General features: G+C 46.0%; 2 protein-coding genes across 2 annotated transcripts; both read left to right on the forward strand.

Annotated features, from left to right (window-relative positions):
- The first annotated feature begins 2,079 nt into the window (after positions 1 to 2,079).
- Positions 2,080 to 3,653, forward strand: LOC101303281. Its single transcript, XM_004308215.1, has 2 exons — positions 2,080 to 2,436; positions 2,544 to 3,653. The coding sequence occupies exons 1-2, from the start codon at positions 2,080 to 2,082 to the stop codon at positions 3,651 to 3,653; spliced, it is 1,467 nt and encodes a 488-aa protein (XP_004308263.1).
- An 8-nt stretch (positions 3,654 to 3,661) lies between these two features.
- On the forward strand, positions 3,662 to 5,422 carry LOC101303566. The gene is made up of 3 exons (XM_004308216.1): positions 3,662 to 3,805; positions 3,908 to 4,338; positions 4,459 to 5,422. Exons 1-3 carry the CDS (start codon positions 3,662 to 3,664, stop codon positions 5,420 to 5,422), a joined length of 1,539 nt encoding a protein of 512 aa, XP_004308264.1.
- The last annotated feature ends 10,079 nt before the right edge of the window (positions 5,423 to 15,501 follow it).

Below are 15,501 nucleotides of genomic sequence, written 5' to 3' on the forward strand. Positions count from 1 at the left end.
ATCACCCGGTCGCCGGAGATCATTCCGGCCAGAACACCACCGGCAAGACCCCCACAAGCCTCCACAGAACGGAGGCATAACAACAAAACACATGCTAGATTCGCTCAAGAACTACTAAACACCCCTAAAAAGGGAGAGGCTGAACTGCATTATGAAAGCAGTCCCACATCGAAAACCAACGACAGAACCCCCAATATTAGCCTATAAAACAGGCACGAATTCCCAAAAGAGGTAAGTTCACTATTCCTCACATACTCCCGTATTATACAAGTAGCAACCAAACGCTCACTTAAGCATCAGAGAGTCGAAGACTGGGCCACCCCAGTCCTGACTCTTGATGCATTGTTGCTTGTGCAGTTACAGGATCAGGAGCGAAAAGATTCTACCTCTCGTCCCGTGATCTCGGAAGAGGTAGAAACAATTGGCGCTAGAAGGAGAGCCCTCTTGTGGAACTCCCACTTAACCTGAAGGATGGTGGAAATTGTGGATGACCTAAATGAACCCGGGACTCAGATAGAAAAAGAACTATTCCAGTCTGGCGACACATCCCTTAATCAAGCTGCCGTAATCACAGCCCCCATTAGCCACCCCGATGCTGCCACAGCCCTGAAATTTTAAAAAAGACTTCCACGCGTTCCGAGAGCAAGCGGCTAAGGATAAAGCGGAAGCTGAAGCGTACCGAGTACGTATCGCCGAATTGGAAAAGGAACAATTCCTACTCCGTGCCACTCTGGATCACCGCAACAAATACAATGAGACTCTAAACCGGGCAGCAAGAGTCACTCCCACCCCAAACCCCACCCTGACATCTCTTTTTCCTAGCCAAGGACAAAATAGTTATGTGATCCCGAGCGGCCCCAACCAGATTATTTATGTCACCCATTAACTCACCTACTCATCCTTTCCACTCCCAGCCCCTCAGCCATTTACAATCATTAACAACTCCATTCCCCTGATAAACCAGCCCGAGCCATCTGCTCCACCCGTCCCTAATCCCAACTCTGCTGACACTGCAATCCCACCCCTCGACATGCAAACCCGACTCCTCCTCCAACTCAGCAATTATGTCACTCGGTTGGCCTTGAGAATTGAAGGTGTTGAGAGTCGCGGGAGCCAACGACCTCTATTCTTGGGATATGGACATCGCCCAAGTCCCTTCACGCCACGAGTCCAATTGGATAAGAGACCACCCGAGGCCAAACCCTTCAAATTGGACAAATATAAAGGCACCGGGGACCCTCACCTTCACCTTGAAACATTCCTTTCGTTATGTAGCTCCACTCGGTACACAGACGCTGCGGCCTGCCACACCTTCCAAGAAATCCTTTCAGACGAAGCACTTAGTTGGTTCCTCAACTTACCTCCAAATTCCATTGACAATTTTGACCAGCTCTTGGAACGGTTCCTCAACCGTTTCATACTTCATGCCAGCATCTATCGCAGTGTGGACGCCTTGTTCCACATCAAGCAAAAAGAAGGTGAAGGACTCCATGAGTTATTGTCCCGATGGCAATCAACCACAGCACGTTGTCACAACCTGGAGCCCCGAGTCGTTGAACAAGCTTTGCTTCCCGGCAGCTTCTTAATGGAGATTAACAGGAACCCGCCAGGGTCATACGATGCCTTGATGGACCTTGCTGTCCGATGGGCACGTGCCGAGTTTGCCATATTTGGACATTCCAATCCCACTACAACAGTAGCACTTCCTGCCCCACCCCTCAAGCAGCAATCCCAGCAGAAGTATGACCATTATGATAGAGGGCAGGACAAGGGCAAGTAGCATGGCAGCTCCCATGATAACCCCTAGGGCGTGGTTCAGACCGTCGCCACAGTGGGCAGCGGGGACAAGACCATCCTTATCAGTCCCGAGAGCAAAGCCTCTAGCAACAGCAACGTCGCCCCTCTCCGCCACCTCGTTATGAGGTTCACACAGCCCTCACCACTACATATGAGGATATATGGGCCAAGCACAAAGATCTCATTCCCTCGCCACCTAAGAGCAAGTATCCAAAAAAACCCTGGCGCGCAACAGGGAATAAATATTGTGCTTATCATGATGACAACGGCCACACTACTGAGATGTGCCACGGCCTCTGCAACGTAATTGAGCACTTGATCCGTAATGGCCAACTCCACCAGTATTGCACTCCTACAACGGGAGCTAATGCCATCGAGGTTCATGGCCAGATCCTAACCGTACATGGTGGAGCCTCACGATTCCCCCCTCGACAGCCTTCTGCCAAAAGGCAATGTACGAACCATTTGGAGATTCTTGAAATACAAAGAGGTGTCACCACCACCCCATCAACATGGGACCAAGTGTCATTTTACAAGAGGAAATATACGATCAATTGCCATCACAACAAACCCTTCATAATCAATGTCCAGGTGGATCACTACAGGTGTCACAGGGCCCTTGTGGACATAGGAGCTGCGGTCAGTGTGATGTTTGCCGATTGCTATAGAGGACTCAGGCGTGACCGGGCTAAGTTATTTAACAACCATGTGATCCCCTTGTAAGCTTCTCCGGAGAGATTGTGCAGCCCTTAGTCTCAGACCGCTTGTCGGTTTCAGTAGGGACCAGTCCCTGCCGTGTTTCCATCACGGCACGTTTTCTCATAGTTGATTGCCCCTCATCCTACAACCTCATCTTAGGTCGCGGCATCCTCTGGGGACTACAATGCTTCATTGCAGGCCACATGCTACTCATGAAGGTGCCCACCCCGAGAGGTATACACACAATCCAAGAGGATAGAACCGCCATAGAACATTGTCACCTTAATGCCATCCAGCAGGGGCGCGGTGCCTATGAGATGTTGCCACTCAGCCCCTCGGAATCCATTGATGATCCCAGGGATGACCTTGAAGGGAAAGACAAGAAGAAGCAAGCCCCGAGACCTAACCCGGCAGAGGACACAGAGTGGGTATCCCTGTCACCCAGTGCTCCCGAAAGGAAAGTCCGCATTGCCACGAACCTTGACCGGGAACTACACCAAAAGCTCATTACCTTCCTCCAGGATAAACAAACAGTCTTTGTTTGGTCCTATGCTGACATGCCCGACATTTTCCCTGATGTCATCACACACAAACTTAACATCCTCAAAGACTATCCCCCTGTCAAGCAAAAAAGACGTGCCTTTAACCTGGAGAAATATCGTGCTATCCAAGCCAAGGTCCAGCGACTAAAAGAAATTAAGTTCATACGTGAGATCTCATACCCAACATGGGTTTCTAATGTGGTCATGGTCCCCAAGCCTAATGGCAAGTGGCGAATGTGTGTTGATTACACTAACCTTAACAAGGCATGCCCCATGGATAGCTTCCCCTTGCCACGGATTGACCAGTTGGTTGATTCCACAGTCGGCTTCAAGATGCTCAGCTTTCTAGATGCCTACTCGGGATATAACCAAATCAAAATGCACCCCACAGATCAAGAACACACCACTTTTGTCACGGACAAGGGACTGTACTGTTACGAGGTCATGCCTTTTGGCCTTAAGAATGCAGGAGCAACCTATCAGAGGCTAGTCAATGCCATGTCTGAAGAGGAAATTGGGGAAGTCATGGAAGTCTACGTGGATGACATGCTGGTCAAAAGAAAGACAGATGAAGACCGCATTGCCAACCTAGACAAAGTCTTCACTAAGCTCTAACACGCGGGATGCGCCTCAACCCACAAAAGTGTATTTTGGCTGTTGGTGGAGGAAAGTTTTTGGGTTTCATGGTCAGTGAAAGAGACATTGAAGCTAACCCAGAAAAAATACAAGCCATACTTGACATGACGGTCCCGAGGACCCTGAACGAGGTCTAGTGCCTCACGGGACGCTTGGTAGCCTTGGCTCGTTTCATCTCCCGCCTCACAGACAAATGCAACCCATTGTTTCAACTGCTAAAAACTCAATACAAGGAGAATGTGGCATGGGGCCCTGAACACGACGATGCCTTCAACAATATCAAGGCCTACCTTGTAGTAGTCCCTCTTCTCTCCAAGCATGTCCAGGGAGAAGTACTTTACTTGTATTTGGCTGTTTCCGCCACGACCATCAACGCTGCTCTCACACGCCATGAACATGACAATCAACTCCCTGTATATTACTGTGGCAGAGGGTTCACGGATCCCGAGACCCGCTACCCTGACATTGAGAAACTAGCCCTAGCCCTCATCACTGTAGCAAGAAAACTCAGACAATACTTCCAAGCTCACACCAACCATGTCCTAACCAATCACCCTTTGCGGCAAATACTCCAAAAGCCTGAAACGTCAGGGAGCATGGTAAAATGGGCAATTGAATTGGGGGAATTTGACCTACATTTCAAACCAAGAACAGCCATAAAAGGGTAGGCCGCTGCGGATTTCATTGCCGAGTTCATCCCCCTGGACCCAGGCAATCCAAACCTAGAAGCCCTCCCCCGGGACGCCATATGGGAACTTCATGTTGATGGATCCTCCAACAACAGGCTCAGTGGAGCAGGGATAATAATCACAGACCTAGAGGGGAATTCGTATGAGTATGCTCTCCGGTTTGAATTCAAAGCATCCAACAACATAGCTGAATACAAGGTTCTCATAGCCGGCATTCAACTCTGTCGAGAACTCGGTGCCCTGCATATCCACATATTCAGTGATTCTCAGCTTGTGGTCAATCAAGTGGCAGGAGACTTCAAGGCCAACCAGAATAACATGGGATCCTACAAAAGTCTAGCTGGCGCCCTCTTGCAACACTTCACATCTTACAAACTCACACAAATCCCAAGGGCCAAAAACTCCAAGGCAGATGCTCTCGCGAGACTCACCACAACCCTTCCCGAGTCAACGCCACCAGATGTGCACATAGAAATCTTGGACAAACCTAGTATCTCGAAGGCTTATTCAGAAATCTTTGTTCTCGAAGCGCCTAGCCAGCCCTCGTGGATGGACCCATTTGTGGCCTTCATTTCTAATGGTACCTTGCCCGGAGACAAACAAGAGGCACAACGGTTGCGCCACAAAGCTTCACTCTACCTGCTTAGAGGCGGAAAGCTATACCGCCGTGGTCAGTCGTGTTCGTTTTTGAAATGCTTACCTACAGAAGAAGGGCACAAAGTGTTGAAATCACTCCATAGTGGTGTCTGTGGAAACCATGCGGGAGCTCGGAACCTCATGTTCAAAGCACTAAAAGCTGGATACTCTTGGCCAACCTTAGAACAAGATGCAAAGGCAGTTGTCCAAGCATGCATTCAATGCCACAAATTTGCAAATTTTGCCCACCATCCTCCAGTTCCGCTATCTATCATCATTTCCCTAGTCTCTTTCAGTCAGTGGGGACTCGACTTCGTGGGACGGTTACCCATAGCCTCGGGACAACTCAAATTTGCAATTGTCATTGTGGACTATAACACGAAGTGGATAGAGGCAGAACCCCTTGCCACGATCACAACTTAAAAGGTGATAAACTTCCTATGGCACAATTTATACTGCCGGTTTGGGGTACCGCAAGCCATCATCACAGATAATGGGACACAATTTGACAATGACACATTCAGAGAATTCCTTTCTGAGCAAGGCACTGCAATCTTCTATGCCTCCCCAACACACCCTCAGACCAATGGCCAAGTGGAAGCCATAAACAAACTCATCAAGCAAAACCTGAAGAAACGCCTGGAAGATGCTAAAGGGTTATGGGCTACCAAGCTCCCGGAAGTCCTTTGGACACTTCGTACCACCCCAACAACAGCTACAAGTGAATCCCCATACCTCTTGTCCTATGGCGGTGATCCCTATGGAAAAGGAGGTCCCAAGTGAACGTGTCACAGCATACGATCACGAGACAAACGCCACGGGACTACGACTCAACATGGATCTCCTCGAGGAACGCCGGGACAGAGCACATTCAAGGAATGCCAACAACAAACAAAAGATTGCCCGACACTACAACAAGAAAGTTGTTTCTCGCCCTCTAAAGGTAGGTGACTGGGTCATGAAAGAGGTCATTCCCCACCCCACTAGACTCAAGGCAAAGCAGGAAGGCCCATTGGAGATAGTTAATGCCCCGAGACCAGCTACATTCTATCTCCGCAATACTGTTGGTCGAGTCCTACCTCGCCCCTGGAATGCTCGCCACCTCCACCTCTACCTTGTTTAAATTATCAGCACTCCAAAGCCAACATGGCAGCTAGCACTTCATTACTTTGTGTACTTTAGCTCGGTAGCGGCCTAAATCAAATGTACACCTTGCCCATTAGCAGCCCATCCTAAATGAAGATGCTATGTGTTCTCTTATCTTTTTAAACATACCGTCCCAAGAACACAGAACAAAATAACAATAAGAGATGAACCATAAAAAACGGCATTCTTTAAAGTAAACAAGTATCAACCTAGACTCCCAGGCAATCCATTTATAACAACTTGTTCAAATGGTTAACCACACCACCAATATTGTTTCCAAAGCAAACAAGAAACTAAAACCTAACAGAAACAGCAAAAAATTACAAACTAAAAACAATTATTCTCCCCAGAAGACGCCCCACTTGACTTGTTCACGCTCCCGCCACTCTTCGACCCGCTACCACGTCCACGGCTCTAGCTGATGTTCACCAACACCCTCTGACCATAAACATGTTTAGAGCGGTCACGTGCAACAGGTGGAGGCCTCATTGACACATTAGGACGCACCAGGGAGCTCACCTGTTGCACTTCCATGACAGGTGACTTGGTCGCTAGGATCTTTTGCACTTCAGTCCGTGGAGGCGCCACAAGCCCAGGGACTCAAGGATTAGGAGGTTTAACAGCAGACGACGTAACCTGAGACACTGCCACTTGAGCGGAAGGGGATCCCTCGGGACGTGGAGCCCTTAGGGGAGAAAAAGCAACCATAGCAAGCGGCGAGGTGTGCCCACAACAAGAGCTTCTTTTGGCACAGCAGAGGAGGTGGCACGCCAGGTCTAATGCTGTTTTGCCAGCGACCGCGAGATCTCGGCTTGCTTCCTCTGTTCCAGGGTCATCTGCTCCCAAGCCTTCCTCGCTGCATCCCTCTCGGCATAAAACTTACGCATAGCAGCCTCGTTAATCCAGCCAGCTTGGCACCCAGTCTTGCTCAGCTCATCCTGTCCCCGGTTATAAGCACTCTTCAGCTACTGCTTATTGTCGCTCTCCCGGAACACCCTCTACCCAGCCCCAGCAGCCCTAGTACACTTCAACTTCCACACCCTCTCCTGCTCCGCCAAGGCACGGTTCAATCTTGCCACCTCAGCCTCCAGAGAAACAACCTTGGCAGCAGCCACCTCCCCGGCTTCCACCTGCTTGTCCTTCTCTTGCATAGCTTCCTTCAACTCAGCCACTTCCTTCCCAGATGCAGCAGCCTGGTCTCGGAAGACAGCCACATCCTGCTCCAGCTGCTCTAGATGCTGTGAGAGAGCGCGATTATTCTCTTCTGCCTCCCTTAGCTGTTGGCATTTAGCCTCAGCATCACCCTGCAAATGGGTAACCGCCCTCTCACTAGCAGCGTACATAAGCAGCGTCGCCTGCAAATACGAACCAAAACATAAGTATAAAAATAAAATAAAAAAAAGGCAAATTGCACACCATGTACACTTACCCGAGTCAACTTCTCGACGAGAGAGACACGCCAACCAAGGGATCAACCTCCTCCAAGGCATTGATGTCGCGAGACCGGTGACGCATGTCGTATGCCATTTGTGCCAAGTAAGGCTGCACCTCCCCTGTCCCCTCCAATGCCTAGGTGATCTCAGCTAAGCTCCCGGAACTCCCGGAACGCCCTTCCTTTCGGGATCTTTTTGTTTGACCCTCACGTGACGACTCAACCCTCTCTTTCCTCTTCCGGGTCTTCGTCACGACAACCTGCTCGGATTCCTGCCCAAGGGGATCCACCTCCTTTGCCACAAGGTTCTCGCCACCAGTTTGGGGCTTGCCTACGTCTTCCAAAGATGCATCTCCCACCCCAACTGGCTCAGGGATGTGCTCTTCCTCCATTGGAACCTACTCATGGTTGTCCCCGTGGTCGCCATCCTCAGTCTCTGTTTCCTCGTCGTTCACCTCTTGGTCACCCAAGCCCATTACTTCTACCACCAAGGGAGGCACATAAGCATAGTCCTCGTCCTCCAGGTTTAACCTCACAAAGTCATCCTCACCCTCGCCAAACTCCACCTCCTTCCCTTCACCTGTCTCCAGGTCGATGTCGAACCGCTTGGCATGAGCAGCCTCAGTAAGCAACCCATCCAGCACATCCTGGTCAGAGACCTTGTCATAAGGCCCTTCCTTCTTCTGCGACCCACTGTCCCGAGGCATCGTCACTGCACCAGACAAAGTAAGGGTCAAAACACAGACAAAAAGCGTAAATCTATGAAACCACTCAAAGAAAAATACATACCTGGGACCCGGGCATAACTGAAATAACTATATATGCCAAGGCGGCATATCCGGTATGAGCTCCTACACTCGAATGCCACAACACCATCAGCTCGGTTACTTCATATTCTTGGGGCACTACACAAAGTCAGCAGTTAGCACATATCCGGTATGAACTCCTACACCCGAATGCCACAACACCATCAGCTCGGTTAATTCATATTCTTGGGGCACTACACAAAGTTAGCAGTTAGCAGGGGCAGAACAACCCAAATAGTAAGAAAACACGAAGACACAAAATACGATACCTATTTTTTAGAAAGCCCCAGGAGCCCGGAAGGGATATCTATGCCACTCCTGCCACTGACCCTCGACGAGGAAACACTTCCGTCGCCAACTCTCGTTCGTATAGGTGGGCAAGTCTTCCACCAAGATCTTGAACTTTCCTCGGGACTTCAAGGTCACGCAACCCCTGCTGCCCTTCTTCGCACAGTACGTCATTTGCCAACATACGTTGAACTCTTCACAATTAGGGAACTCTTGCCCCAGCAAACAAAATAGTACCTCTGTTCCTAGTATCTGCCGCAACATGTTCGGGGTAACCTGCCCCAGGGTGACATACAGACATGCTAAAGTGTACTGCACAAAAGGGGGGCAGCGGGAACATCAACCCTCATCTTAATTGGTACTCGTATACCAGGGTGAAGTTGTCTGGAGGATCCCAAAAATTAACACCCTTGCCAAGAGGCCGCAACAAGACCTCATTGAGAATACTCCAATTTTGCCTAAGAGCTTTTAACTCTGACGACGTCATACTCTCGCCAGGAGGATCCCAGAACGAGTTGTCATCCTCCCGAGATCTTACCATGCTAAACTCTTCTACCTCCTGCAATCGAGGGTCAGACGAGGACACGTGAGACCCAGCATCCGTAACGGGAATGCCCTCCCCTAAGTCAAGTGCAACTTCCGCCATAAGATAATTCACTTCTTCCTCCCACCGGTGCAAGGTGTCCGAATCAGGATCAGTCGAGCTAGAGACAACCACAATCTCCTCGCTGGACACCCACACCGGATCTGTCATACCCTACATCCTCACAAGTTAGACTCTCGCTACCTTAACCCTAACTAACCCGATAGTTAACCGACCAATCCCTTACTCTAGACTCTCCTAACAAAATCACAACTGATATGAGAACCACAGCACAATCCCTACCGATTCGAAATAAGGTAAAAGCATAACCCATAATAGGAAATTGACAAGTTCATACCTCGGAAAATTGGATTTGTGTAGTGGCAGTGCAGCTGGTTGCAAACAGTCGAGCGCTCGCACCCAATCGATCGAGGATGAAATTGGATGTTCCCCAGGTTCGATTCACAGTTCGTCAAAGCCTCTCTTCAAAAAACCGAACCCACTATTCAACCCTAATCTCTTTGTTTTCAAAATGCAAACTCCCTCCTCTGTTTCCACAGGTCTATTTATAGACATCCCAGCCAACCACGACCGTCCAGATCCTGCCAATCTTAATGGTCAGGGAACAACCACGTCGATCACAATCATGCGAGCCATTTAAGACGCGCCCCACGATCCCAAGATTCCACGATCCCACGAAAGCGCGTTAGTTACGTGCCAGTTACAAAAAAAAAAAAAAAAAAAAACAACAACAACAACAACAGAACCATTACGTCCTTAAAACTCGCCATAAATGACCACGTGTTCCTCATAAACCGGCCATTTATGACACATGAGATATGACGCAAAGGTTCGTACCAAATACTCGGAACTCAACCCCAGCCACCTTGCGACCCTCGCGTGGGGACTTGGGGACTCGACACCATGCCTCCAACTCTCGGGTAAAACACATTCTCGACACAACTTGAGAATAACTCCCCACCCAAGAGCTCTCTCGAACTAGGGACTTGGGGAGTTATTAATACATAGCCAAAACACTTGGTCATATCGAGAATGTGACAACATAACCCGGTCGCCGGAGATCATTCCGGCCAGAACACCACCGGCAAGACCTCCACAAGCCTCCACAGAACGGAGGCATAACAAAACACATGCCAGATTCGCTCAGCAACTACTAAGCACCCCTAAAAGGGGAGAGGGTGAACAACATTGTGAAAGCAATCCCACATCGAAAACCAAGGACAGAACCCCCAATATTAGCCTATAAACCAGGCACGAATTCCTAAAAGAGGTAAGTTCACTATTCCTCCCATACTCCCGTACTAAACAAGTAGCAACCAAACGCTGACTTAAACATCGGAGAGTCGAAGACTGGGCCACCCCAGTCCCGACTCCTGACGCATTGTTGCTTGTGTAGTTATAGGACCAGGAGCGAAAAGATTCTACCTCCCGTCCCGTGATCTCGGAAGAGGTAGAAACACATTCATAGTTATCCATGATGCAAACTTCGTGGTTTATCAGAAATTCAAGGGTTATAACTTATAATAAAATACTGATTATAAATGGACTGCTTTGATAACTAGAAACCAAGTATAATCTTCTTGTGAGTAGTTCTTGTTTTTTTTTTTTTTTTTTTTTTTTCTTTATTCATTTTTCAAATAAAATCTTCTTGTGTTACTAAAATTTTCAGCTTTATTTATTTCTGAATTAGAAAGATGATGAAATATGGTCCCTCTTAAAGAATATAGTAATACCAATGCACCTAGGAGTAAAAAGAGCACTATATGACCAAGTCAGTAAATCTTAATAGACCAGAGAGGTAGAGGAGACCTATCAGGCTCATAGGACATAAGTGACTAAATCAGCAAACTTATTGGTAACGTCTACCCCACCATGATGTGTGCTGGCCTGGACTCGTAAGTCTTCCTCTAGAATTGGCATTCTCACTCAGAATGGAAATTGCAGAAGTCATTTCAATAAACTGATAGGTTGTCCTATATGTCACCAACTTGCTATTGGCCTACTCTTATTTGCCTCAAGATGCAAGTCCCAAATCAAATCCCTACCACAACTAAAAAAAGGAAAGATGTTCTTTCATTATGTTCTCAAGCCATTCGAATCAAATGAAAAGCAAGAAAAATATGAAAGTACCACATATGAGAGAACCATTTACTTTTCTATATAGGCAGATTTCTCAGCTGTAACTAAAATAACTCTTACCTGAAGAGCTGCGGGTGCCATGCCTAATGACGATCAACAAGCCGATCAGCATAATCGCCTGGAATTGTTTTCTCTGGAATTCACCTTAAGAGGTAAGGACATGAATTTAGACTGCATCATCTTCAGCCTCACTGAGTGATCTAGCTAGTCCAAACAAAACACAAGAATTTAGCCGTTTAAAAGGAAATTCACATATAGTGTCAGACAACAATAAACTTTGCTTTTGCAGCTACTATGTAGAATATGACACCAGCAAAGGCAGCATGTTGCAACTTCTATTGTTCTTTGTTGACAACACAGCAGTGTCACATATATAATTAAGTGGTATGTGAATTCTGGAGTAGCCTTTTATGTCATGAGACATCACCGAAAATAGAAACTCAAAAATGCTCCAAGAAAGAAAAATGGAAACTTCCACAAATGAATCTGTCAACACTTGCAGTTTTACTTTAGGATCAATAGTAAATTTCAGGTGGACACCCTGTGTTTAAGTCTAAAAGTAACCCAAGTCCCTAACCCATATATACAATTTCCATTTAGGAACCATGAAGCAAGGATAGAAAGTCAAACCACTTTATGTTCAATCAGATGATACAATTTTATAATGTTACATGATTCTTAGATTGAAACTAAAATTAAGTCTAAACCAAAAATAGATTGTTCTGATGGAAAATTAAAGATGGTTCCTGCTTACTCTAGGATTGTAATACAAAAAAGATGGTGTGAATGAATATTGAGCATGCTATATGGGCGCAAATTTATCCACCACATGTGGACATTCAGATCTTAGGACCTATAGCCAGAGCCGCCCCCATATATCCCCATGTTTCACGAAAATAGCAATCTGCGTTTACCTCTGGTTTTAAGTCTCTTTAAATGATGCGCTGAGAATATGGCAATTCCAAACCAGCCCTGGATAACAAAGAAATTTACTGCATGCAGTCAGACAACAAATATCAGACTGATAAGCAATGTCATTAGTAACAACAGAAGTATGGAACTACCATTCAGTGCAAAACTTTCTTGGCAATTTGTTCTTCAACTCTTCTTTGCTGCCAAATATAAGCACAAACATCTGTCCCTGCAAAAATTTCCAAGATTTGAACCTGCATCATACTCCTCCGATATCATAGGGGTAAATAATAAGAAGGTTCCATACTTCCCATGTAGGCAAATTTCAGATGTAATAAAGTTGAAAGAGAAGAGGGTGGAGAAAAATACAGTTTTTGCATCTGCATTAGTCATATATATGGTAATACATCTACACAACTCACTTTGTATGTGTTTACCTCTTCCATCTTTACTAATTAACTACAGATACATTTCACTTAACAGATACTAGAGATATGTCATAAGCAGATGCATTCCAGATTTCAGAAGCCTGAGTGCAGAATTAGGTGGTTCATAAATTACACACCAGATACTTGGAAGGTTACCAGTTTACCACTGTGTATAGATTACAAATTCTGAGAACAGGCCTATAAGCCTATTTCATAGCAATCTATATTTGGATTTAAAGCCTTCGAGAAAACTTGCATTACCACATGGAACATTTATTTCATTCATATCCAACTTGTTATCAAAGGAGCTGCAAGCAATTCACTCAGTAAATGCATTTCATGATGTAGCCAAAAGCCCAAAACACATTTTACTTCGACAATTCACACCAAAAATAGTTCAGATTTAATCTGTTTGGTTTGCTCTAACAACTCTCTAACTGCTGTCTGATTTACAGCGAAAATAAAGTTCAATCTAAAAGAAAAAAAGTGTCCTGTGTTAGAAAAAGTTCAATCCAATCCAAGGCATACCATGTGTAAATTTCTTTTGTGTTAAAATCTTTAAGTCTTACACTCTTACCGTCATATAGTGAACCGAGATCTTCATGTTACACTATCCTGAACACAGAAAAGTTAACATATTGCACATATTCCTCCGCAAAATAAGGTCTAGCTAACACACTAAATATCAGTGTTTTAAAAAACGCGCCTTGGGCGCGCCTTGAGTCTCAAAAGGCGCGAGGCGCATGAAAAATTCATTGTGTTTTACTGGTTAGGCGCAGAGGCGCAAAAGGCGCAGCACAGGGCGCAAAAGGCGCAAAAAACGCACCCCAAGGCGCATAAGGCGTGCGCCTAGTGTAAGTGAAGGAAAACGGGGTCGTTTTGGGTCGTGCGCGCCTCTCTCTTTTCGCTGGGTCGTTTTACTTAACCTGGGTCGTGCGCCTCCCTCTGTTTTTTTGCCCTCCTCCCTCCTCCCTGTCCTTCTCCCGATCTCCCGATTTCCCTCTCCCTCTCCCGATCTCCCTCTCGAACACAGAGACACAATCGGCCACCACCAGGATTCCCCCAGTTCGCAAGCGCGACCACCACCCACCATCCGACCATCGACCACCACCCACCATCTGACCACCACCAGGATTCTGACCATCCGACCAGTCGACCACAACCTCGTCACTGTCTTCTGCAACTCAATCGCCTCAAAGCTCTTCCTCCTAAGCCTCGCATTGCGGTCACCAACTCACCATAGATTTGAGGTACGCAGTACGCACATCTGTTATCAATCTGAATTTCTGATTCAATTAGACTGTTGTGAATTGTGTTTTCTTAGTATATGATGCAACATTGTGCTCTGATTATCTAAGTAAGTAAGTATAGATTGGAGCAAGCTTCCTGTAAATGCTCACAACTCTGTGTTGGTTTTGTGACTTTTGTCTAAGTATAGATTGTCTCTGTCAATGGTGTGTTGCAGGCAGCATTTACAGGAAGCTGCCTGTAAATGGTGTGTTGGTTTTGTCAATGGTGTGTTGGCTTTGTGTTGATTGCAATATATATTCTATATATAGAAGAAATTTTTTTTTTTTTCAAAAGGCTTACGCCTTACGCCTCAAGGTTTACGCCTTGATTAGGCTCTCGCTCCATAGCCTCGGTTACGCTTTAGCCTTTTAAAACATTGCTAAATATCAAAAAAAGAATGTTGGGTTGCTCACACGAATTTCCTATAGGTGAGTTCAATTCATCTCCATATGATTGAGGAGAAAATTAAGACCTGAATGATAGCAGAAGCAGCAATGCGATATCAACAGCTTTGGAAAGAACAAACATACAGTCATTGTAAGTTCAAATATATATCATGGGTTCAGAACAAGCATCAGCTACTAACATACTCTCACACGGCAACGACCTTTGGAAAGAGTAATAAACTCTTCGTGCTGAGATGAAGGAACCCTAGAGATATGATCACTTTAGTCACAAATCAAACAATGACAGAATCGAAGCGATGACCCTAAAACATGCAACTCCAAATGAAGTACCTAAACGATGGGAATGGTAGAATTAATAAAATAGGTTGGGCAAGAAACTAAAGGAATTGAGAGGATGATTAGGGACCTTATGGGCGCCGGAAAGACCGAAGATGGCGTCGGTCAGTCTGGGCGACTCCTTTAAGTTGATAAAATGCGGCCAGGATTAAATGAAAGTAGAGATCTTATAGCCAATTTACAAACTTCCAAAAATCATTTTCTTTTCCCGAAACTTCCAAATTTCATAGAGAATAGCTACAGTTTCGTTCTCGCCCACGATTCAGTAAGCCATCTCTCTTTCTTCCTCCTCCTCTCTATCCAATTTGATTACTCCTGATTTTAGCTGTTGATTAGTTCAATCAACACCGTCCTATGAATCTACGATAGTTTTGGAGATCTAGGTCTAGTTATTGTTGGTTGTTCCTAGGGTTTGTATTGATATTTTTTATGGCATGCGACCGGCCCATAATTAAAATATAAGCCTCCCAATCTCATCTCTCGAAGCAAATTTACAGAGCCTCCCTCTTTGCAGATCATTAATCAAGGTCAGTGAGTTCCTAGTTTATATTTCTATGTAATTTCGATGGTTGTTAGTTATGTTGTCTGGGTTGAAGAATTGGCAAACCCTAGGAGATAATTAATTTCGGGTATTTATATGTTGTGATGAACTAGATTGTATGGCGTTGTTGAGGTTAATGACTTGAATTTTATTGTTTACTTGGTTGAGGTACT

Source organism: Fragaria vesca, linkage group LG7 (assembly GCF_000184155.1).
Source record: "Fragaria vesca subsp. vesca linkage group LG7, FraVesHawaii_1.0, whole genome shotgun sequence".
NCBI lineage: Eukaryota > Viridiplantae > Streptophyta > Magnoliopsida > Rosales > Rosaceae > Fragaria > Fragaria vesca.

Bases quoted from the DNA above. Each gene is read 5' to 3' on its own strand.
- LOC101303281 (XM_004308215.1), top strand. From the start codon at position 2,080: ATGTGCCACGGCCTCTGCAACGTAATTGAGCACTTGATCCGTAATGGC. The intron at 2,437-2,543 runs GTCAGTGTGATG...GAGATTGTGCAG, and splicing joins TTGTGGACATAGGAGCTGCG to CCCTTAGTCTCAGACCGCTT.
- LOC101303566 (XM_004308216.1), top strand. From the start codon at position 3,662: ATGCGCCTCAACCCACAAAAGTGTATTTTGGCTGTTGGTGGAGGAAAG. The intron at 3,806-3,907 runs GTCTAGTGCCTC...ACTCAATACAAG, and splicing joins TCCCGAGGACCCTGAACGAG to GAGAATGTGGCATGGGGCCC. The intron at 4,339-4,458 runs GTAGGCCGCTGC...CTCCAACAACAG, and splicing joins CCAAGAACAGCCATAAAAGG to GCTCAGTGGAGCAGGGATAA.